The following is a 25,407-nucleotide window of genomic DNA, read 5'->3' as shown; positions in this document are numbered from 1 at the left end:
AGGATGGAAGAGGGAGGGAGGGATGGAAGAAATAGAGAGAGGGATAACTCACATTTGTGGGTGCCTCTGGGTGACGCTGTGATGCTTGAACTCTGCAGCAAGAGGAAGATAACTGTACGCCTGTACAGGAGCAAAGAGAAAAGGAGATAAGATGCCCCCCCCAAGGTGTCAACATTGAACCCAGTGGCTGAGCCCCAAGAATCATTCTAAGGTGTCCAGAGGGAAAAATAAATTAATGAGTTCCAAGGCTCCAGAAGGAATCCATCAGTTCATAGTCTAACCACAAGAGGGAGATCAAGAAAGAATCACCAAGCTGCAAACTCTCCAGACTTAAGTCCCATCTAGAGGGAACCAGATTCAAAATTCCTTAACATGCTCTAATCATGATATTGGACAGCAAGCAACATTCACATTTCAGAATCAATTGGATGTCAAATTACAAAGTTTGATTGTTTGGGCTCTCTCATTTTCAGCCCACTCCATAGATATTTTCCAATTTTTTGGACTCAAAGCAGTTCCTGTCAACCCAGTGAAAACGCCTGATGTTTGCTGCTGCTGCAAAAGCTCAGAAGATCCTAATTCCAGCTCCCTATATCTGTCTGGTTAAGAAGGGATTAGGTGGCAGACAATTGAGGGGACCTGAGACCCTGGAAAGCCAGAGAAGACAAGGCTTATTCGAAGCTTCCATGGAGACCAGAATACATCCAGTTTTCACTGAGCATTTGCTCTGATCTGTTTGCAGGGGCATTCTAGGTCAACAAGCATTCATTCCTGATCTGCATGAGAGGTGCTTCCAGGTCGTCCCATAAATTTTTCTTTCATCCCACTCAGTTCAGGCAACTCCCTTATTATGCGAGGGTTACATTACACAGGAGCAGAAATCGAATGAATTACCTCTCATGCCATTAAAGCGTGTAAACAGTTATGTTATTCCATGGCACCGTGAGCTCCTGAGATAAAAAGGTGGAATATAAATTCTGTGCACATGTTTTAAAGACAAGGGGAGCTGCGCTGTACAAAAATACTTGAAGTTAATCTGAAGTTTATAAAACCCAGAGGTGGCTTTTTGTTCCTTCCCCTGCCTTTCTCTCTGGCAGGTATGCAGAGACCTGTGCACCTTTTCTTTTTTAGGGGGGGATCCTGCAATATTTTGGGTTACCTAAAGCCTGCTGACACCCCCTTCTTTAAAAAAAAACCCATTTATTTGTGCCAACACAAAGTGCCCAGAGCTTTTTCTAGGGGAATACTGACCAGAATGAACCCCTCTGCTAAATGCCATACATTTTACCTAACCGCCTTAAGCAGCCGCAAAACAAACTCCCAATAAACGCAGAGAGAGCCAATCAAAAACAGTCCTTGCCGCATCCAAAAAAACTCATGTCCAATTGCAGCAGAGAATCTCCAGCTTCCAGAGCAGGACAAGGACGGCAAGGGAAAAGCAGGGAAGGGAGAGCAGAGCAGGGAAAGGGACGCATTGGCGCCGCGAGGAAAATTGAACCCACGCTGTTTCACAAAGCAGGCACCGTCCAGTTCAGCTGAAATTTTGTCACCCTCCTCCTGATGGCACCCCCCCCCTCACTCCGCCACTGCCTAGTGCTAGAGATAGTCAAGGTCCTTGCATGTCAGCCTTGTTAATTCTCTTTTACTTTTTTCAAATGACTGTCTACTGTGTTTAAGGGGTTCTCTAATAGTCAGAATATTAAAAGTTATTGATACTAGTAGATTTGCACGCATGCAAATGCACTAAAGGCTGAGGCCTTGGCTTTGTAAAATGTCATATTCACAAGCAAAACTATGCAAAAAATACACTTATACCGGTACATGTAAGAATGTAATTACTCAGTCAAGTCTTTACAGTTTTTCATGGATATTTATACCCCCAAATGCTCCTCCCCCCCCCCGACTGCTCAACTCTACAGCTGAAAATGTTTCCATACTCACTCTAAGTTCCCCCACTTGCTCATTCGCAATGCTGTGATCACATAGCCAAATCTGATTGACTGCACTTTCATTTATAAATGTGCAACAATGTCATTACATCATGTATAATATTGTGACATTCCCTGTTGGCTATATCATCCTGAGTGGAATTAACCCTCGTCACAAACTCAGGTAGATGAAATAAAAGTTGGTGGGAAACGGTGATGTGCATTCACTTCTCACCAGGTATCTGAGGATGTCAGAGCAACGCTTCTTGGCCAGATGACAAAAGCCCACTTACCAACTCTGCCAGAGGGCTGCTGGCAGTTGCAATTGTGGAAGAGAAGTACGTTTTCTTCACTGCTACCACTACCTCATGGTAAGCACAGTGCTGCAGCCTCATACATGTTGTCAGGTTCAGACCAAGACTTAAGACATCTGTGCTGTAGCCACCAAAGACTCGCCTTGTTTGAACAGATTGTGCTGGAGAGCATGACCAATAAGATAGGTCAAGCATCTATAAGTTACTCATAAACCTTGAGGGTCCAGTAAATGGGCTTCAGGTGGGCTGGGAGCAAGATCTTGAAGGAGGAATAAATGGTGGATAATGGTTTACCTCACTTTAGGAGAATCCCTAAGTCCCCTCCACTGTGTTTGAAAGGAATGGTGTTATTGAAACAGATCTTCATATGTGGTGGGGATGCCATAGTCTAGGGAACTTAGTTTTAATGAAATTAGCCCCATTACCAAACAGCTTACCAAACACTCTCTGCAATTGACTGTTTAAAATTTATTTCTAGGGCGTAGAGATCTGAAAAGTAGGGAGCTGAGGATCCAGGCACCCTCTGTATGGCCCTGGAGCGCCACCGCCGGCAAACCACTACGTATAGCGCATGTGCGGCATCGCTACGCTCAGTTCCCTATAAAAATGATTGTTCAAGTACAAGCTGCCCAGATTGCTTTGGGGAGGTGCGTGACTTTCATAAGCCATGTCTTAATTTTGTAAACATTTATTTCTAAACCAACATTTGCTGAGGTCATGCCAGGTCATAGGCAAGAGGAGACTAGAAAGGGAGAAGTGACTTTGCCTGTATATTCTCTCCCACACCTGTTCCTGCTATTCCCCCACTCCCACCATTGGGTTTATTTCTGGCTTCAGGTCATAAAATATATCATAATAATTTCCCTAGCCACTCTGGGCAGCAATAATAATTTTATAATTTACGAGTGGTGATGGTAGGGTTGGTGGACTCGTATGGAAGAATCCTTCCCTCTGATCCTCTACAAATGCCTTCCAGTCTCAACCCATGTACCGGTAAGTATTACAAATGAAACATAGGATTGGGAACTCTGCATTTGCTTTGCAATGTGAAGCTCTGCCCTGAAACTCATTCGGACTGCCAAGGTGTTGCTAAGCATCATGCAGCAGTTTCCTTACACAATTTCCTTGTACAATTTGGAAAATGGAATATGAGGTGATTGCAAGAAGCCAATCAACAAGTTTGTTGTAGTGTTTGAACTACCTTAGATGCTTCTATGGAAACAGGATATTTGAGTGTTGCTGTAAAACATTTAACGTCTGTTTGATGAACGTGGAGCCAGGAAGGAAAATTATTATGCAGTAAGATTTGGTCCTGCAAACCACATTTGTGAGAAGCCTGAAAATGAATCTTGCTTCTGTACCAGGGTTTCAGGACTTGCCCCCCGGAATCCTAAACATATTGCATTTGTAGGAGGAAAAATAATTGACAATGGCCTCATTTTGGTCCTGAGCCACCTCTAGCTGAATATGACTAGTAGTCGTGCAACAACAGCAGATACTACAATGGTGCATTATTTTTGCTACTTTTATTTGCAAAAGCATTTCCTCTAATGGCAAATTTGGGTGGTTGAGTGCCTGTCAGTCAATCAACCAATCAGAAACACCCAAAGATAAGATCAAGGTCCCTCCTTGGAGAACAAAGGTCTCAGGGTTGCAAGGTGTTACACAAAATGATCCCTTCAAAGGGACCCATTCCCTTGTTGCAAGAACAGTGGTCCTCTCATGCAGAGGGTGATCTGAGGACAAGGGACATAAGTAGCTGGGCGAGTGATGGCTGTGCAGGCTCACTTTCCCCCCAAATTCTGACTGTGAAAAGTTAAAATTTGGCTTAAATTCGTGACCTTACAAAAATTGGCTTTTACGATACGTTCTTTAGGGGTTCAGGTCAGACTTGTTGAGCTTCTTTTTATGGGCTGCAGGGCTAAAATGTAAGCCAAAGTTCTTGGGGGGAGCCACTGATCTACCAGTTATCTACCACAGACGTCCAGTGATCTACCGGTAGATCACGATCTACCTGTTGGACGTGCCTGTTGGACCTGTTGGACGTGCCTGCTATATGGTAATTTATGGACCTAATAGGAGCCTACACAACACAAAACACTGTTGCTATATGTAGGTTTTATTTTATTTGGTTTTTATCTTGTTGTTGTTGTTTAGTCGTTTAGGCGTGTCCGACTCTTCGTGACCCCATGGACCAGAGCACGCCAGGCTATTGGTTTTTAATCTTATATTTTGGAAATGTACATCCAGGTTTTTTTTTGGTTTTTTTTGGGGGGGGCCCCAAGAGAGTGGGGCCCTAAGCTATAGCTTGTTTAGCTTATACGTAAATCCGGCACTGACAACAGTCTACTTATTTTTCCTCCAGACACCCTTCAAAGCCCAATCTGGCACTCAGCTACATGAAGAGGCTAGTATACGTGGAGAAACTTGTATGCAGTCTTCCGGCTGATCGTGGAGCAATGGCGGGGGCCGTATGGAATAATGTTCTCCCAGTGAGAGAGGGTGGGCAGGATCCATACTGGGGCCAGAATTTAGAGGGGGCGGGGCTGAGATAGGGCTGGAAAGTGGAAATATAACTGGATGGTTTTGTGCTACAATATTTAAAGAATTGGGGAGGCAGCAGGGGAGGATCAAGGAAGAATGGTGGGTAGGATGGGACAGAGTGGGAGTGGGATGAGGGGTATTAATGGATGTAATTTTTATTGATGGATTTGAATGGTCCAAAACTGGAATGACTTATGGAACTCGTTGAAACATCTGGCAGACCCTGAGCCCAGGGGAAGGGGGGGGTTGTATTAGTCTTAAGTGTTAAATGTTATTGTGATATAAGAATTATTATTTGAATTTATGGGAAATCTTTGGTAAGAAAATTTAGGCTAAAGGGAGAAATAGAAGATTGAAGGATGGGAAATGAATTTTTAATTGGGATTAATTGATTAATTATTGGTGGAATATAGTTGATGTTCCTAGAATAGAATAACTGAAAGATGATGATAAAAGGTATTAGATTGAATGAAGATATAAGATGGAAATTCCTTAAATGGAATTCTAAAATGGACCCAGTGAGAGGGGAATCGAGGAAGTCAACACTGTTAAGTAAAAATGTAATAAATGATGTTTTTCTTTTTTATGTTTTTTGTTTTGTCTTTTTTGTCTTTTTGCCTTTATAATGTTGTTTTTGTATTTTGGCAATATTGGAAAACGAATAAAAATTATTTGAAAAACAAACAAACTTGTATGCAAACTGGGTGCACTTTTAACCTGACAGATAAAATAGATTTTGAATATGTTCCAAGACCTGAGAGCAGGGCCCCTCCCTGTCCTGCTCTCATTTTCCAACCCCCCCTCAGCCAAATGCTCAAGCTACAGTTCAGATACTCTACATTATTATTTTTCTTTTGTAGTGACTTGTACAGCAAAGTCCGAATGATGTGTCTGCCTGTATGTTGCCTGTATGTTGGCAAACATACTTGGTACACTTTGACCTGTGAATCTTTGCTGACGAAGAATAGTCGAAACAGGGCCTTGTCCTGATTTTTACTGGAATTTATCTTTATTTGCCTTCAACATTGGGATTGGTTCCCATTTAAACTCCGCATCACATCAATAAAACCTTGTGAAGATTTTTTTGAAATCCATCTTCTTTTGGCCTGAGTTCTTGCAATTTATCTTTTATTTCTGGACTTTCCCAAGAACTCCAATTTCCACTGTAATTCAATAGGAACTGAGTTTCAGCTTTATAAACTGCAGTGTGCTGATTCTTCCACTGGAAGGCGAGGGGCGGCTGGAAACAGGTTGGAATTGCTGTTGACATACAGTTTAGGGTTTGAACCTCTGGTTTCTTCATGCATCCCATTTCATTTGCACTAAAATACATTTTTGTTCAAGTACTATTAAGCAAATATTTCAATATTTTTTTTAAAAAAAAAATTAGGCAGAGGATATTTTAGATGGTGACAGCAGTCACGAACATAGCTGCCAAGTCCTCACTTTTTAAAGGGAAATTCCCTTATGCTGAATAGGCTTCCTCACGAGAAAAGGGAAAACTTGGCAGCTATGGTCACGAAATTAAAAGACGCCTGCTTCTTGGGAGAAAAGCAATGACAAACCTAGACAGCATCTTAAAAAGCAGAGACATCACCTTGCCTACAAAGGTCCGTATAGTTAAAGCTATGTTTTTCCCAGTAGTGATGTATGGAAGTGAGAGCTGGACCATAAAGAAGGCTGATCGCCGAAGAATTGATGCTTTTGAATTATGGTGCTGGAGGAGACTCTTGAGAGTCCCATGGACTGCAAGAAGATCAAACCTATCCATTCTGAAGGAAATCAGCCCCGAGTGCTCACTGGAAGGACAGATCCTGAAGCTGAGGCTCCAATACTTTGGCCACCTCATGAGAAGAGAAGACTCCCTGGAAAAGACCCTGATGTTGGGAAAGATGGAGGGCACTAGGAGAAGGGAATGACAGAGGACAAGATGGCTGGACAGTGTTCTCAAAGCTACGAACATGAGTTTGACCAAACTGCGGGAGGCAGTGCAAGACAGGAGTGCCTGGCGTGCTCTGGTCCATGGGGTCACGAAGAGTCGGACACGACTAAACGACTAAACAACAACAAATTTTAGCACATTGTTATCTGAATGCTCTACTGTTAAGCTGTTTAACAAAATTGACTGTGAGTTGCTATTAGCATGAGATACAGTTCATTAATTCATGATAACAATCAATATAAAACAGTACAATTACTGGCTGAATCAGATTTGGATCTGAGCTGAAGGAGAAGCAAAACATGAGGTAGCTAATGTTGCTGCTGTTGTTGATACCAATTCATAGAGTCACAGAGCGATAGAGTTTGAAGGGACACCAAGGGTCATCTAGACTAACCCCTTGAAATGCAGGAATCTGAACTAAAGCATCCATGGCAGATGACCATCCAGCCTCTGCTTACAAACCTCCAAGGAATTAGAGTCCACCACCTTCCAAGGGAGTCTGTTCTACTACTGCTACATATTTACAATAATTTATAAATTATTTATAATCACTTCTCCTTCATATTTATTTATAATAATATTTGCATATCACCTCTTGGACCTTACAAGGACCCTCACAGATTTATTAGGTTTCTTATCCACCCCTTACGATAAGATCCCGGGGCAAGTTACAATCATGTAAAAATGCAATATTAAAATCAATTAAAACAACTTGCAATTGGAAGAATAGGGTGGTGCCAGGGCTATTTTTCCAGCCAGAATTCGCCAAAGCTGAACTCCAGCGCCTCTCAGGTGGGCACCATTGCCATTCTAAGAGAATAAGGGAGGTGTGTTCATTGTGAGTTCCGGCACCTCTTTCTCTAGAAAAATAGCACTGACTATATACTTCCAATTTTTAAATTATTATTATTCTCAGAAGCTTATGAGGAATTCCTTTTAAAAAAAATTTTTTTTTTCATTTTCTCATTTTACAGATATTATATAAAAAAATTACACTGTCAAATTAAAACACCAAATGTTGACCCCTTCCCTCCTTTCTGTGGTTACTTGTGTTATATATCTTATATCACTTCATATCCAATTCAAACCTGTTTGCTAGTCTTCCTTTAATATTCCGTTTAGTTTACGGTTACCAGACGTCCCCGGTTTCTGGGGACAGTCCCCAGATTCGCAAATCTGTCCCCGGACAAATTTCGTCCCCGGAATGTCCCCAGATTTGCACATCTGTCCCCGGGAAACGGGGCAGCGGCAGCCTCAGCAGCCTGGAGCCAGCCTGGTAGTGCATTTGGCTCTGGCTAGCTTCAGGAGCTGCTCACTGCCGCCGCCACTGCCAAAGGGGAACCAGGGACGTCCAGCGGTACAGATCTCCTGCCCCCTTCCCCCTTTGTTTTGACTGATTGGGGGAGGCTTGGGAGTCGCGGGCGAGTGGGTGTTGCCCAGGAGGGACACAAGTTTCTCTGCTGGGCAAGGTGCAAAGCCCTTCTTTTGCACCCTGTGAAACATAAATGTGCAGAGTTTTTAAAAAACTGGGCAGCGGCATGCCACCCGTCCGTGGCTCCTAAGCCTCCCCTGATCTCCTTCCCCCTTTTTGTTTTCACTGATCGGAGGAGGCTTGGGAGTCGCAGGCAGGTGGCTGTTTTCCAGTTTTCAAAAAAACCTGCGCATTTATGTTTCACAGGGTGCGAAAGAAGGGCTTTGCACCTTTGTACAATATGCATGTGTGCTTGGGCCCAGAGTCTTTTGCCTCACCATCCCCACTTCTGACTCCCTGTTGCTACTCAGCTTCAAAAAACAAACAAACAAACAAACAAACAAACAAACAAACAAACAAAGGGTCCCCGGATTCATGGGGAAAAAATTGGTAACCATACTTTAGTTTATTCTCACTGCATGTTTTTATGTCAGTCATGCTAATGATTTAAGTTGTTTTCAAAAGTCCACATGCCCTCTTTAATTTAGGCACAGATTTTAGGCAATGGGGGTTTCTTTACTAGTCAACCTGCCTGAGTCTCTATTTGTTTGGCCACAGATAGAGATATAATTCTTTCCAGCTGGTGGTGAAGATCTGTGGCATCCAAATAGGATTGAGATGAGTGTGACCCCTCATTCACTTGCGGAGGAGAAGCAGGGCATTCTCCAAGCTGTGGGTCAACTGTTTTAGAGTGTCTCGGAGCAATTGAGCATCCTTAACTAAATTTTAAAAAGGGTGGCGCTGTGGTCTAAACCACAGAGCCCAGGGCTTGCTGATCAGAAGGTCGGCGTTCGGCGGTTTGAATGCCCGTGATGGGGTGAGTTCTCGTTGTTTGGTCCCTGCTCCTGCCCACCTAGCAGTTCGAAAGCACGTCAAAGTGCAAGTAGATAAATAGGTACCTCTCTGGCAGGAAGGTAAATGGCGTGTCCATGCAATGCTCTGGTTCACCAGAAGCGGCTTAGTCATGCTGGCCACATGACCCAGAAAAACTGTCTGCAGACAAACGCCGGCTCCCTCGGCCTGTAGAGCGAGATGAGCGTGCAACCCCAGAGTCGTCCGCGACTGGACCTAATGGTCAGGGGTACCTTTACCTTTAACTAAATAAAAAGCAATCCAAAGTTTGAAAACCTGAAAGGAATGCAGGTGTGGAGTTCTCAAAAGGGGCAAGAGGTGTTTGGACTCCCTGTTCTTTTGTCTGTAGGAAGTCTACTGTTGGTAGACACCCACACCTGCCTACAGAAACCCCTTGGTTTTTCCAGTCTCTGTAGCTTACAGTTGACCGAACTACCCTGAGAACAGCCTTCCGGATAAAACCTGACTGTCTGAGTAGCTCTCACAATGGGATGAAGTCCATGTTGGTGATACATCTCCCTGCACCATCCCTCCGAGATGAGTGGAAGGAAGCGCAGCAAGCCGAAACATGCAGCGTTTCCTGTCAGATTCTGATTTGTGCCCTTTCTGTAACGAAATCAAAGGAGTGCTGTGCTTGGAGGTAACCTGGAGGAAGTAAATAATTCCATAAACACCAAGGAGCCAACGGAAGGAGCAGGACAAGAAACAAGTAAGGAGTTGCCCTGCCTCAGGCCCCATCTGCGGAGGGGGTTTAACAAAGCAGAGGGTGCGGAGCTTGTTATCTGAGCACATAAACCGTACGTATGAACTGAGGGGAATGCATAATATGCACACGGTGACAGATTGCTGAGCTGCCGCAATGGTTGGCCACGGGCAGGTGAGGCCATATGAGGAGGTTGTCAGTCATTGGCCCTAAGTGGGAAGGGGGGTGTATCTGAAGAAAGCGCCACTGACTCATTCATTGTATCCCCAGCAGGCTGTTAGGCAATGAGATTATGAAATAGGTGTGTCGCTTGTACCAGTGCCAAGGAAGGGAACGAGTGAGGTAGGCCATGAAAGGAGTGGAAAGAGATTTCTTTAAAACACACACACACACACACACACACACACACACACCATTTCCACCAGAAAGTGTGAACAGGAAAAGAAAACTAGGTGATTAAGTTTGCAGTATGCAAAGGGTCAGAGGCCCAAGGCTCCCAAACTTTCTTGCCATGGTTACTGGAATGTCAGATGAAGCTAAGTACAATTATGGGAGCCATTGGGATGGAGTAGGAAGCTCCCGTGTTCCTCAGTCCCCATGTCCGTAGTCGAACGATCTTTCATTACCTAACAGGATGTTTGCAAGGAAACCCGAGGCAATTTTTGTTAAACATTTGTAAGTGTTCAAAAACTCAGTGTAAATGCTCAATGTTATTCCTTTTCTTCTTGCAGTGAAAAACTGCTGTGGTTATTGGAAGGACACCATGATGATATGCATATGCCAGGGTGCTTAAGTGGAACCTCCATGTGAAGGAATTGGATACCCCTGGGTTGGGGCAGACACATGCCTTGACATCCGGGAAGCCACGGTTAAAAACAGATTCTTGGGCTAGATGGAGATCTGGATGGACTAGTTCATTGGTAATATGTAAGTTCCTAATTTCTTATGCCAAGTTTATTGGGGTGCACCCAGAGAGTGGGTTTTTTCCTCTTGATAATGAAGCAGCAATAAGCAAGTGCAAATCTAGCATCGATTAAACCACAATGATGCCTTCTAACACCTCATGATGGTGGAAGAAGCAACAGACCTTCCCAACCTCTATATCCTACTCTTTCTGGTTTCTGAAGATTCTTTTCATCATCTAAAATTAATCTCTGGCATTGCATTGCCAGAATGAGGAATGAGGGAGTGCCCTTTCCCCCTCTTCTCCTCTCTGCTTTACAAGGTACATGTGTGTTCCATGTGGCTTTAGGAATAGATCTGAATAACTGCTAGCTTTTATATATTCAAAGGAGTGACAATTTCTTCTCTCTCCCAATATGCTTTGTTAGCACCTGAGAATCTTTACACTTGGCACAAAGTTGCCAAGTGTACTTTGTGGACAGATCCTGAAGCTGAGGCTCCAATACTTTGGCTACCTCTTGAGAAGAGAAGACCCTCATGTTGGGAAAGATGGAGGGCACTAGGAGAAGGGGACGACAGAGGACGAAATGGTTGGACAGTGTTCTCAAAGCCACCAAAATGAGTCTGACCAAACTGCAGGAGGCAGTGCAAGACAGGAGTGCCTGGCATGCTCTGGTCCATGGGGTCACGAAGAGTCGGACACGACTAAATGACTAAACAACAACAGCCTGCAATAAGCTTCCACAATGGCCAACTATCACAGTGTTTCTCAACCTGGAGGGCATATGGGGATCTCTGTGGGATATCCATTTCCCTCTATTGATGGGCACCACCACCTCCTTCATTAACACATTAGGCAGGGGAAGCTGGAGAAGTAATATCCACAATAGTGTCTCATGTCTTTTGTTTTCAAAATGAAGAACACTTCCTGCCTCTATTTAAAAAACTGGACTGCATTTCAGCAGCTCGCCCATTTTCCTTTGAGATGCGTGTTGTGATCCATCTGTCTCAAGAGACAATGGAGTGTGTCTCTGGGGGTAAAGTCAAACCGCTGGAGAATCACACCGCCTGCTGTGACTGCAGAGACCAGTAACTGCTACCCCCTGTATTGTTTTTGCTGTGTTAGTGGCACTGAAGTGACTTCTCCAGGGTGCAAGCCAGGGCAGTGTGTATGGAGGTCCTGGGCTGCCCAGATGACAAGACCTCCATCCTGGCCTCACTGTTGTGGTCCAAAGGAAAACAGAGCAATACATTTGGCACTAGCTTGTCTACAGGAGTTGGCAGAAGAAGGCATACAAGGGGCCACCCAATTGTCTTAGGGACTCCATTCCATATTTGTGTAGGGCTTGCTCCTTAGCCTTTTCTTCACCCAAAGATATCCCACAAAGCAGCAGAGGTTTAGGATCAGACTTTTCCTTCTCCTAGATGAGCTACGTTCTGAAATGGATGAAATCCACCTACCCCTCTTTTCTCTCTGAAGCACATGCAGAAACCACCTTCTTGACCACTGGGCCCACTATTGGTCCCGTCTGCTGGAACCTATCTACACATGCAGGGGAAGTCCCAAACTCACTGAATGTTTGACACCCATTGGCCACCGTCACCTGGTTTAGCCATCCAGTCAAAATTGTTCCCAGAGTGTGGCCACTGTTGCCTGCTGACAACTTTGAGGAGCCACAGATGGGAGCTGAGTGCAGGTTGGGACACCAAAGGTGGATAAACTACCCCAAAAGGAGCACAACATGTTCTCCACCAGAGATACTACGCCTCTCCTAACACCCCCATATACACCATACACTTCAGACATGTAAGTCATAAAGATTTCAAAAGGTGAAAAAGTCTTATACTAGAGGGGGAGGAAAATACATATATGGGGGTAACTTCTGTTGAACACAGTGGGGCATTTTACTGTCTAAACATGCATAGGATAGTGGAGTCTATAGTCTGGGAGGCACGCGAGTAGTGTTGTGGTCTAATCCACTGAGCCTCTTGGGCTTGCTGATCAGAAGGTCGGCGGTTTGAATCCCCGCAAGGGAGTGAGCTCCCGTTGCTCAGTCCCAGCTCCTGCCAACCTAGCAGTTTGAAAGCAGGCAAAAAGTGCAAGTAGATAAATAGGTACCGCTCTGGCGGGAAGGTAAACGGCGTTTCTGTGCGCTGCTCTGGTTTCGGTGTTCCACTGTGCCAGAAGTGGCTTAGTCGTCCTGGCCACATGACCCAGAAAGCTGTCTGAGGACAAACGGCAGCTCCCTCAGCCTTTTAAAGCAAGATGAGCACCGCAACCCTAGAGTCGTCTACGACTGGACTTAACTGTCAGGGGTCCTTTACCTTTACCTTTACCTTTATAGTCCGGAATGTGTAACCTGTGGCTTTCCAGATATTGTTGGACTACAAATCCCATCAATCCTGGTCACTGGCCATGTTGGCAGAGACTGGTGAGAACTGGAGTCTAGGGAAGGGGAGAAATTTGATTCAGTTCATATTTAAACATGAAGCTACCTGTTTTGCACATTCTGAAACCCCAGGTGAACTGAAATGCAGCCATCCTTTGAAATTTGCACCTCTAAATTTTGCAGTGCAGTTCTATGGCCAACTAGTGTGTACAAAAATGCATATGCCAGGGGTCAAATATGCAAATAAATGCAAATATTAATGAAAGACCAACAAAAATGCATTGTATTGGGGAAATTGCTTTGGGAAAATGTGCACATTAGGCAAAATTGCATACAAAGGTGTGTACGTTTGGAGAGATTCACACTAAAATGCTGGTGAATTTTCATGACTTATAGAAAAACACAACTCACACCTCAATGTGAAAATGTAAAGAGCTGAACTGAGACTGGAAAAATGAGAAACTGAGAGAAACTGAGAGTGAGAGCTTCGCCCATCCCTAGGAGTCACTGATTACCCATCCCTGCTAAAGTCATTTGTTAGTTTGCCACAAGCAGGATAACAGGTGGAAAAACAGCATTACTGTATCTTTTGTTCCGGGCCAAACTGGAAGGGACATGAACAATCGAGCTTCTTTAGTCTGCTCCACTTGTGTAATAAGCAGGGCCAAGGGGATGAGTCTTTTTTTGGCGTGGAAAGGGATGTGCAAGGGAGAGGAACTGAACTCTCTCTTCCCACCCCACATTCTGTCGCCCCACATTTGTCCCAGCTGAGATCACTCCTGGGAGGAAAGTACTTGGGGTTGCAGACTTTCGGATCCCTAGACTTCCTATCCCTTTTGATATTCAAATTAGACGTCTCCCCTGGCCACTGTTTTATATGTGAACAGGGCAGGCACCTTACTTAACATACAGGGACATCCATGCATATCACATCAATTTTAATGCTATGTGTGCTTCATCAGAAGCTGAGATGTGACGAGCATTATAAGTGATCTGTCATGATGAACCACAAGGGTGGTTTCTTCTGTGTGGGTGGTACTCCCGAGGGAAGAAAGCTCAGACTTTGGGGTTGGTGATGACAATGAGTGGTCAGAGGGAGAAGAGGAAGAAGACTGGGAGGAGGGGGTGTTGGAAACGGAAGAGGTCACAGGACTTAGTGAACAGGATGAGACTGGGGCAGAGAGCTGTCCAGAATCAGGGGGCTGGAGAGAAGAGGGGGCCAAGAAGCAGAGATCTGACAGGCTGCTGAAGAAGCCAGGGAGTCTCCCCCTCTTGCTGTGACTAGCTCCCTTTCTCCCTGGTCTCCCAGAACACGTAGAGGAATGTAATAGTGGAGAAAAGAGAGACAAGATGAAGGAGCCTCAGGTTGCTGGCGAAGGACCAGGAGGAGTCATTGACAGTTGTGAGAAGGCAGGGACCGTAAGTCCTCGCAGCTGCTTAATTGGGGCAAGATCTACTGGGAAGCGTTGCTGTGATCCCCAGACCTGAGGTGGTTTGTTTGAATAAAGTGTTAACTTCGCTGACACCGGGTGTTTTATTGCTAACCTGCTCCTGACAGCTATTTTGGTGCCATTATTATGGACAGACTAGTTTGAGGCTTTTACTGCCACCTGACCTCTGCAGGACAGGGGAGATGATCTACTCGCCCTTGATGGATTCCGATAGATTTTCCTATTGACCTTTCTGGTGGACATATCCTGATGCTCTGGTTGTTCTCTGGATAATAGAAATGACTGCGTAGTAGTATACGCAATCACTCTCAACTGCCTTCTCCTGAATTGTAGAGTTAAACCACCACCCTGGTTTTCTGAGAAGCTGGGGCAATAGCACAGGACGAATGGTGCTTGAATGGTATGCGATTTGTGACAAATCCAATGAAAAACATGCTAGAACGGATGTTAGAGTCTAGCCTGCAGGGCTTTGCTCAGTGTCAGTCGCATTGTGAGTGGCAGAAGTCCTATTGCAGCTTGGTCTATGAGGAGAGTTGGTAGAACCCATGACAGGCTACTGCGGCCAATTTGCAAAATAAAATCACTCATATCAATTCTGACTTAGACTCCACATTTCTGACTGAGTCAAGGAACTTATAGTAAAGTGTATATAGGGACATATGCATATATGTCTGATTATTTGGAGACTTGTGTCGTAGCATAGTCATCTTGTTCTTACGAATGCTATTCTAAGATAGCAGTCTGAGGCTGTGTTCATGCAATAGTTGATTCCATTTTCACAAGATTTCCCTAACTGTTAATTTCCACATTATATTTGAGTTTTCACACGATGTAGAAGCCACTTGTAGATATCTAGTGGGTGTTTTGTGCTTATTTCTGTGTTAATTGCTTCCAGGAAAAATAAATTGCTTGCAACACTGTTAACCCAGAAAATTGTGGGAATAAAGTGATGACATTTGGGGTGGTATCCTGGCATACAGCTCTTCGTTGCTGTTTTCATGGGTGGATCATGGGAGAAGAAATGCATGTATGTGCAGAAAGCGTGGCATTTAGTGACGTTCATTGTTGTGTCATTCCATGCCACTGGTGTGAATGAAATTGAGTGTGACATGCTGAGATATTGATCAAAAAGCCAATAGCAGGTAACGTAGCAGTGTAAAAGGAACATTAGAAATTGAGGCAGACTCCCTCAGGGTCAAATTATATCTCTGATCCATCATGAGTGGAATAACTGGGGTTTTTCTTAATAAAAAAAATTGATTACATAGACTTATGTACTCAACATGCATGCAAAAGGCACATATCCTGTGTTTGTCCTGTGTTGATTGATTTTAAGTCTATTGAAAACTCACCAAATGGTCTTAGCGCACACAATTGTCTTGCAAGCTTGACAATATCCAACAATTTGCCTTTGGACGTTACTGAATTGTCCCCCTTCAAAAACCATTTTATTTATTTTAAAAAAATAAGATCCTGTATAGTACCATTAGTCTGGGTTGTAGATTAGAATTTCATACTACCGTATATATATATAATCTGGGAATATGGAACATTCATGGACTTCTCTTGGATTTGACATATTTCATTCATTGAAGGAGAGAAAAACCTCTTGAATTTTTTTCCATATGTCAGTCACTTAAATATATGAAAATGTAAATTAGAAATAAATTAGAAATAAGTTTGCCCCTACTCCAACAAGGTTCCCAATTCTATCCCATTTATTTTGGGATCTACGACAGCTGAGCCCATTTATATAGTTCTATCTGGGATTCCAGGTCACAGTGTGATTAACTTACGAGGAAACACAATGATGTTCACTGCAAGTAATAATGAACACATCAGAGAGAAATCTGGCTGTTAATTGTGGATATAAGATATCCACGATTTTTTCATACAGAAAGAAATGTTTAACACATAGAGAACAAACCTGAGTAGATATTTAACTTTATTAATTTTCTGCAACTCTGAAAGCAAAAGTACAAAAAGTGCATAGCACTGAAATAATCACTTTGGCTAGACATACCGTACTCAAGGGAAGGAGGAGATATTCAACAAAGCATAATATGTACATTTTTACAGAGGGCTTGTAACAGCCAACGGTAACATTTATATAGCATGCGATATAAATCAATTTCTCTCTTTAGAAAAATAGAATATACAGCATCTTTGATGACCTGACAAAAACAGTATCTTCTGGGGGGGGAGGAGACCTTTAAATATTCACTTTGAAGATGTCACCCTTATATGATGGGAAAACCAGCATGATATCGGCCTCAGTCCAACCTCCCTCCTTAAGTTGCATCATGTGACCTCTTCCCCACAGTTACGTGGAGGTAATGAGGGTGCAAGTGGGATCAGTAGTTGTGGCCATGGGGTTTGGCAGCAGCCCATTCTGGAGATGAAAAAGGAATCACCTTTGAGTGTCTCCAGGAAAACTGGTTCCTGGGCAAATGTATTAGAGGGCTATTTTGAATGGTTCGTCCTTCTACAATGTGATTTACATGTGCGTCTGTAGTAACTCATGGAACTATTTGCACTTCTTATCTTGTATCATTGAAATGACGAAATGGCAAAGAGACCGCCATAACTCTGAGCAGTGTTCTTCAGCCACTTTTCTCTGATCAATATAATCGACATCTTCAACACAATTGCTGGATGCTTTGTCTGGCTGAGTTCCAGGTGTATCAGGTTCCAGAGGGGTCTCCCGTCCATGCTGAACTGGCTTGTCTTCTCTGGAAGTATGTGGTGCCACCATTCTAAGGTGAGCAGCCGGTGGCCCTTTCCTACAGATTTTAGATTTTAAGATGCTCTTTGGGTCTTCACAGATGTTCTTCTGCCTCTTTAGAGACCGAGTAATTTGCTTCCAGAACACCTTCTTGTTTTGTGCGTACTGGGGACAGCTGGAAGGGTCGCCTGAAAATTCACAGGAGAAGGTGCTCTCCGATCTTTTGCAATCAATTTTCAAGGTAGCAACCTCTGCTTCATTCAGTGCCCAGGTACACTCAGACTTCTCTTTGGTGACGAACTTGCCTTTAAGTGAACCCTTCTGACCTCGGGTTTTCTGATCTCTTCCATTCTGGTTATCAGAGCCAGGCTGCGGCCTCTCACCTTTCCCATTTCCCCTTCTCCTCTCTTTCTGTATTTCACAGTCAGCTTGTAGCATCTGGGAGAACACAATAAGGGCACACACAACAGCGAAATGTCGGACCTTCATGGCTTGCTGTTCTCTTGAAACCTGTTTCGGGAGAGTGAAATGAATTTGTGACAAGCCATTCCCTTGGGGTTTACTCATATTTTCATCTTTAGCCATGTTGGCATCAACATTATCGATACCAGCAAAGATCATAAAGCAGTATGATAATCAGTGTCTCACATCATGGTACCATTCTAGCTTGGATTTATCTCTAGGGGGGAACCTCTGTTGCAATGCCTTAGCCTCTGGAAAATCAAGGTATTGATTGCACAAAATGCAAGCAGATACCTTATGCATGATCTATCCCCTCCATTTCTGAAGGATACTAGTTGTCTCTAAGCCTCGTGTTTACAAGATCTTGAACAGGTGGAGGTAAGAGCCAGAGCCAGTAGGCTTGATCCTTACCCTTCCTCTTTCTAGTTTTGTCAGGTGATGTGTGAACACCTGTATAGAGTTAAAGTATATGCTTTTCAGAGTGAGGGACATGACTGGGCTTTATCCAGGACTGTATGAGCAGAACTTAGGTAATGCACACAAAAGCTGCCCTTCCTCTTCTACTCCCTCCTCCAGGAGCACCCCCAAATCCTTCTACAGAGGGTATAGGAGACCTCCTGAATATTATGGGCTTTTATTTACAAGGATGAGGGATAGGGGGATTGCCCAAAAATGGTGAGCAAGGATCCTTTCCTGGATTTGGGGTAAGTCCCCCTCCCACTGCAGCCCTCTTGTGGTCGTGGACACAGCCACAGTGCCCCTAGCCTTCGGGAAGGGCTGCAGGGTGGTAGAGGAGGAGAGAAAAATCGAGTTGCACGAGCTGCCTTCTGCTTGCACAATGTCAGGTACAACCCATGACCATATAGTTAAATAGGGGGCAAGTCAATAAACTAGGAGCACCTTAACCAAAAGTCCTATACTTTTGCCAGGAATTGGCAAATAGGCATTAAAAAGACTTAAATAACAGAATTGGGTGCCTAATTTAAAGTAAATATTAAATCAATCTTTCTTGGTTTGGCCAGGACCAAACAGGATATTATTTTAAAATGACAAACTCAGATGTTTCTTGACCAGGAACTCATATTATGATCGTGACTACCTGACTGTTGCCACAACCAGTCTATAAGGTTAAATCTCAAAACTGCCCCAAAGGTAAAATTGGCTTTGGTACTATGTTTTAAGACCCCCCAGATAACTTTTGCACAAAAAGTGAAATTGTTTCCTTTCTCCCACATTCGCTTGAGAATGATGGCGGGTGTCGCCCAGGGTCGGGGGGTCTCTGCCTGTTAGCGCAAAAAGTGAATTTGTTTCCTTTCTCCCACATTCACTTGAGGATGATATCAATTTCTAATCTCATCCTAGATCTGTCTGACTGCCGAACCCACCTCTGAAGACAATTTAGGTTAGGAAATGATACTTCCACTCAGCCAGAAAGCAAACAGGGGTGTGTTTGAGAGCTCAGACGAACTGATTCTTCAGTCCAGAGTTTCCCTTTAGACGGAACATCGCTTGCAGCCAATATTGCTTGGAATTTATTCAAATATGCAGCTGTTTCACATCTGGCTCCCATTGCCCTTTCTTACTATCCCTTTTCTTTCATTTCAGCCAAATCCAAGTTAAAGAAGGATCAGGGAAAGAGCCACAAACAGGATGAAAAGTCTGCCAGAGGCAACAGAAGTGAGGGCAGAAAGCTGATGCCAATGTGTAGGAGTGCCCATAGAAAAGTGCTCCACCGTTTTCCAGGATGCTAGAACGTTGGGTGTGTATCTTTAAGCCCCTGCTTCGCACAGATTGGTTTGTTGTGAGGTTTAAATAATATTCTGAGTTCCTTGGGGGCAGGATCAGTGCAATCTGTACAGCAGATTTCTGTGCTCATGGGAAGAGCCTACTAGTAAAAAAAAACCAAAACCCTTTATCCTCAAATGGGAAAGTATGAAGCACAGGGCCATTCCTTATTCAAAGCTCAATAGCTAGTAGCCCCAATCTAGAGAGAGACTGCCACGCACACTTTAGGCTGCACATGCCAAATTGGGTGGCTTGGTTTATATTTAATCCAGGAGCTCTGTGCTTTATTGATTATTGAATAATCAAACCGTGTTTCAGATTCCCCTCTGATAATCATAATATAATAGAATTGTAGAGTTGGAAGGGACCACCAAGATTCACCTAGCCCAATAACCTGCAATGCAGGAATGCAGGAATCAAAGCTCTACTGGAGTAAAAGTTCATGTAAAAGTACCTCTCCAACTTAGACTTCTGAAAAATAATGAAAAAGACTGCAATCCTCTGTGTGCTTACGACTAACCCAATGGAGATGCATACAAGTCAGCTGAATATTAAATATGATGCTATGCTAAAAAATAAATAAATCAAGGAACGTGTTTCCTTTACAATGCAGATATACACATAAAAAATGATTGGGGGGGGGAATGTACATTTGGAATTCGTTCTGCTGCCATAACCTGTTTTACAAACCTGAGTCCTATTGCTGGTGAACCACCCTGGGTGGATAAGCATCATTTATTACACGCAAGAATTGACGGTTATTGCATGATCTGTAACCACAGTTAGTGTGAAATTATTAAAGCGTGCCACTGCCACATCTTCAGTGCTTGCTACCACACCTCCTCCAACAGACCATTTCCAAGGCATTCACATTAGCAAAATGCAAGATTTACTCCCTACTTAATCAGAATACTGCTCACCCAAAGGCAAAAGTGGATACCCAATGGTTTTTTCTTCTATCCAACTCTTTGCTGCCTAGTTGGGGGACAGAAATCTTAACACTGCAGTTCTTGGCCCACAGACTTCAGAGGAACTATTCCAGAGCAAGAGACTGGATCAGCACACACAGATACTGCTATTTTAAGTCGGCATACTTGGCATAAAGCCCCACTGAGGTCAGTAGAATTACTTCTGAGGAAATAGGCAAAGAACTGGGCTCCACCCAGGCCTCAATAAGATTTAAGTAACCTAATGTGAACACAGGAAGCGGCCTTTCTGTTGAATTTAGTCCATCTAACCCAATAGTGTCAACCCTGGCTGGCAGTGACCACATACAGCAGTTGCATCTTTCTTTCCTGATTGTTGTTGGTGTTGAAAAGGAGCCTCTGAAATTTCAATCAGGAACAGAAGAGCAGTAAGGATGCTAGGAACATAGGAATCTGCCTTATACGGAATCCACTGGTCATTGGTCCATATAAGCCAGTATTGCCTATACAGGCTTGCAGTGGTTCTCTAGGGTTTCAGACAGACAGACTTCTTTCACACGGCTATCTGGAGATGCCAGGGATTGAACTTGGAACTTCCTGAGTCCACTACTGGTGTGGAGTGACTGCTTAGTTCTTTTGCCTCTTGCTATTTGCCCACTCACAATCACTCTCCCCAAGTCGCCTTTTCCACTATCTTGGGAAAAGCTGCCTGTAAAATGTAGTTTATAGTGGAAGACAGAGGGGAAAGGGTAAGCAGCCATCCCCCTCACCCCTTCTGCCCTCCTGCTGTCAGTTAATAAGAGCCTGCTTTTTAGTTTTAAAATGTGAATGAAAAAGAAAAAAAGCAGACTACTGTAGGTGAAGTGTAGTTTGCCTTTGAGCAGGCAACCGAGATTAGCATCCTATTGCAGACAAATTGCACGATAGCTATTACACATACCTCCTGCTGTCTTTTCAGCTTGTCCAAGTGTAAAACTCAAGGTGATTCCCGTCTCCTTCAAAGTACTGGCGCTTCTTGCCTATTTATACAGTCAGACACACCTACACGCCTTCGGAAGGGTATTACTCCACAATAGCACATTTTATAACCTTAGTAGTTTACTGGCCAGACACACCTTCTGGAAATATGCCAGGTCTTATTTGCAACAGTTAAAACACACACACACACACACACACACACACACCGGTTACACTGCAGAGGCAGATATATGTTTGAAAGAAGGAAAACGTGCCAAATCCTTTCCCTTTCTTGCCTCACAAAGGGAGTCGAAACACTCTCTTGATATATGCAGTATCAGAACAGGGAAGAAGGAGTAGCAAATGATTGCTACAGACATGAATGAAATTCAGAAGGGGGAAAAAAAGAGCGCTCTCTGGTTGACATGAGTCATTACACTTATTTTCTCTGATTGTTAAAAGTTCCGTTCCCTTCACTACAACTTTTGATAAAGGGCGTCTCCAGCTGGTCAGCATTTTGCCAAAGTGACATATCGGGAATTGCAGGTCATGCAATTAAAGCACTCTGTCACCCTAAGACAAGGTTTGCCATGTGGCACCCATGAGTGCTGATGTACCGTCATCACCTTTTATGTTGCCTACAAAAGGGACACGAGTGGCGCTGTGGTCTAAACCACAGAACCTCGGGCTTGCCGATCAGAAGGTCAGCAGTTCAAATCCCCGCGACGGGGTGAGCTTCCGTTGCTCGGTCCCTGCTCCTGCCCACTTAGCAGTTCAAAAGCACGTCAAAGTGCAAGTAGATAAATAGTGGGAATCTGGTGGGAAGGTAAACGACGTTTCCGTGTGCTGCTCTGGTTCACCAGAAGCGACTCAGTCATGCTGGCCACATGACCCAGAAAAACTGTCTGCAGACAAACGCCGGCTCCCTCGGCCTGAAAGCGAGGTGAGCGCTGCAACCCCAGAGTAATCTGCGACTGGACTTAACTGTCAGGGGTCCTTTACCTTTACGTTACAAAAGATAGATACCCCCTCAAAAACCCCATAATATTTGTGAGGCTGTTTGCTCCTCTTGCTCAGAACCTGTTTGGACTAATTTAACCCCTCCTGCATTGAACACAACATGTTCATATTTCATAGGATGCCAGGACTGGAAACCCACCCTCATATTTGTTCTGAGCAGAAAGGGGAGAGGTGCAAAGATTGAGTCTTTTGTCCTCCCCCCTATTGATGGGGCAGCTGGGGGGGGCATTGGTGTGCCATTTTGTGTTCCTGTCTCTCTTTTTTGGTCTTTTACATATGGCAGTCATTTTATACAACCCCATGGCACATACTCAAAATTCAAAAGGTGCCCCACTGGCCCCCAAAAGTTGATGATCCTTATCCTGGTGCAGGAAGTTCCCTTTAAAAAAGAAATGGACGTTTTGTGGGGCAGTGCATTGAAAAGTGTGGAATGAATGGTTAACAGGAAGATATAAAAATATCTCACAAGTGAATCAGGATGAGTGCTGATTGTTTTCTATCAAGTATTAATCAAGAGTTTGTTCTGATTTGTTTGCGGGAAGGTTATAATTTCACCTCTAGGTAAGTTTTGTGCTGGCAAATCAGGAAGAATGCTGAATAAATATGTCCTCTGGAGGTGTCCCTAAAGAGCTCTTCTACAATTAAAACCACTTGTATGTCAGCAACCGGGACTGAAAAACAACAACCCCCCCCCCAAACAGATTTAGGACACTGATGTTATTGCACACGAACAGCTAGCAGTCTCGTACCAGGCATTGCTTGGGAATTCTAAGAAATGAGAAGATCAGTGTAGTTTTGAAATGGATGGTTAAAATCAGTGTTAGTTTTGAAGGGTTCAGTCTGCTGTCTTGATTCAAAATGCCTTTGTATCAAAACATGGATGAAAGTCTGCAAACTTTTGTTCACTCTTAAGAGGTGTCCAAATGTATAGTGAGCAAACAACTTTTCAAAATATATACAGTAATATAGATAATACGCAAATAACAGATTGCAGTTTGTTGCTTTGAAAATGCCCATTAATGGGAGTTCTTCTATCTGTTCCCTGCAATGCCCTTATTTCAATAATGCTAGAAGAGGAGGAGGAGGAGGAGGAGTTTGGACTTGATATCCCGCCTTTCACTCCCCTTAAGGCAGGCATCCCCAAACTGCGGCCCTCCAGATGTTTTGGCCTACAACTCCCATGATCCTAGCTAACAGGATCAGTGGTCAGGGATGATGGGAATTGTAGTTCAAAACATCTGGAGGGCCAAAGTTTGGGGATGCCTGCCTTAAGGAGTCTAAAAGCGGCTAATAATCTCCTTTCCCTTCCTCCCCCACAACAAACACTGTGAGGTGAGTGAGGCTGAGAGGCTTCAGAGAAGTGTGACTAGCCCAAGGTGAATGTGGAGGAGCGGGGAAGTGAACCCGGTTCACCCGATTATGAGTCCACTGCTCTTAACCACTACACCATGCTGCCTCCCATTGCTCCCATTGCTGCAAGGAGCGGGTGAGCAGCTATGGGTATTTGGAAAACCCCTGCATGTTTTTGTAGAAATGCCATTCAGTGCATTTCTTACTTATGTAAATGACTTTTGGGGAATCTGGCCTGTCACATGACTAAAGCTGTCTTCATTGAAATCTGCAAGGTGAAAGTGCCAAGAAATACATTATACATTCAGCAGAATTCCCAACCATTCCACCGCCCAGCTTCACACGGAAGTGTAGGGTGGAAATCCCCACTCGGCAGACTTCTTTTCATTTACTTGCAAAGTAGCAATATTGGCTAAATTTTCAATCCTGGTTGCTGGGATTGATCATCAAAGCCATTGGCAAGGTCCAATTCTTACTTGCCAGCTATTCACCTTGCCACTTAATACTTGGATTTTCAGGGTAACATTGTTGGCTTGGGCTGTCTGGTGTCTATTAAATGCTGGTGTTCGGTGGATAATTTCTTCTGGCAGCAGAACATTTGTTACATGCAACCCCTTCATGGATCAATGCCCCCTTCATGGATCAATGCCTTGTCGTGGCGAAGGGGCTTGAATAACTCAGAGAAGCTATGAGCTATGCCATGCAGGGCCACCCAAGATGGACAGGTCATAGTGGAGAGTTTTGACTAAACGTGATCCGCCTGGAGAAGGAACTGGCAAGCCACTCCAGTATCCCTGCCAAGAAAACTCCATGGACAAAGACAACAGGCAACCCCCATACAAAAGGCTTTTGCCAGTTTAGGATTTTGCTTGTTCGCATATGAATGAATGAATGAATGAATGAATGAATGACCACTGTCTACTTTTATTGTCTCATTCCCCCTATAATTTGCACGCACACAACAGTTTATTGCAATCAATTGCTTGATATCTGGTTTCCCCCCTACCACTCACAATGTAGGTTATATATATATATCTTATGTGAGAAAAGTCCTCGTATATGTAGCTCCCACCTGGTTTTCCAACATCAAATTGGGGTCAAGGCTGCCCAAGATGTTCTGTTCCTCAGACAAAGAACAAAATGACACCTTCCATTCCACATACAGAAACTGGCTGGACTAGAAGTTGAATCTGGAGATGAGACAGCATCCATCACCACACCCGAAAGCAGCAGCCAGCTTAGCTCCTTGACCCTCAACAGTGACCGCCAGAGCCAGCCGCCTCACTCTGCCTGGGACAGGGGTACCATCTCATCCTTCATCTCAGGCAACAAAATGTCTTGACCTGGTGGTGGCTGGTGGTGCCCATGAAGATTGGCAGAATGGAAGGAAGGGAAGACTAAACGTAGACGAAGGCCAGAGGCAATGGCAGGTACAGCCGATTAATTCTAATTTTGTCCCCATTCTTCTCTTGGCAGAATCCTACAAAGGACATTGAGACTAGGAAGGAGGAAGCTGGTAACCAGTGCCACCCCCTGGACTAGGTGTAAACACAAAGGTGGGGACTGCTTGAGGTTGTTGGGGCAATACTCCATTTGCTCAAATGGACCACCCTCCACTGGGCAACCTTCACTCTGATCACCACTTCTCAGCCACCTCTGCCCATTTTCCTATGCCCTCACATCT

The 25,407-nt window shown here is 44.1% G+C and overlaps 1 protein-coding gene and 1 long non-coding RNA gene across 2 annotated transcripts; one reads left to right on the top strand and one right to left on the bottom strand.

Moving 5' to 3' along the window:
- Window positions 1-9,529: 9,529 nt before the first annotated feature.
- LOC118084210 (uncharacterized) lies at window positions 9,530-25,157 on the top strand. The gene is made up of 4 exons (XR_009558187.1): window positions 9,530-9,760; window positions 10,486-10,681; window positions 19,291-19,444; window positions 24,889-25,157. It is a non-coding gene; the product is annotated as an uncharacterized LOC118084210 (long non-coding RNA).
- Window positions 16,426-21,467, bottom strand: FGFBP1 (fibroblast growth factor binding protein 1). The gene is made up of 2 exons (XM_035113568.2): window positions 21,337-21,467; window positions 16,426-17,733 (listed from the first exon to the last, which is right to left on the bottom strand). The coding sequence occupies exon 2, from the start codon at window positions 17,710-17,712 to the stop codon at window positions 17,026-17,028; it is 687 nt and encodes a 228-aa protein (XP_034969459.2). The 5' UTR covers window positions 17,713-17,733; window positions 21,337-21,467; the 3' UTR covers window positions 16,426-17,025.
- Window positions 25,158-25,407: the final 250 nt, after the last annotated feature.

This window comes from Zootoca vivipara, chromosome 9, assembly GCF_963506605.1.
Source record: "Zootoca vivipara chromosome 9, rZooViv1.1, whole genome shotgun sequence".
Classification (NCBI taxonomy): Eukaryota; Metazoa; Chordata; class Lepidosauria; order Squamata; family Lacertidae; genus Zootoca; species Zootoca vivipara.
Note: the sequence above shows the minus strand (reverse complement) of the source record. Positions and strands in the feature narration are given on the sequence as shown.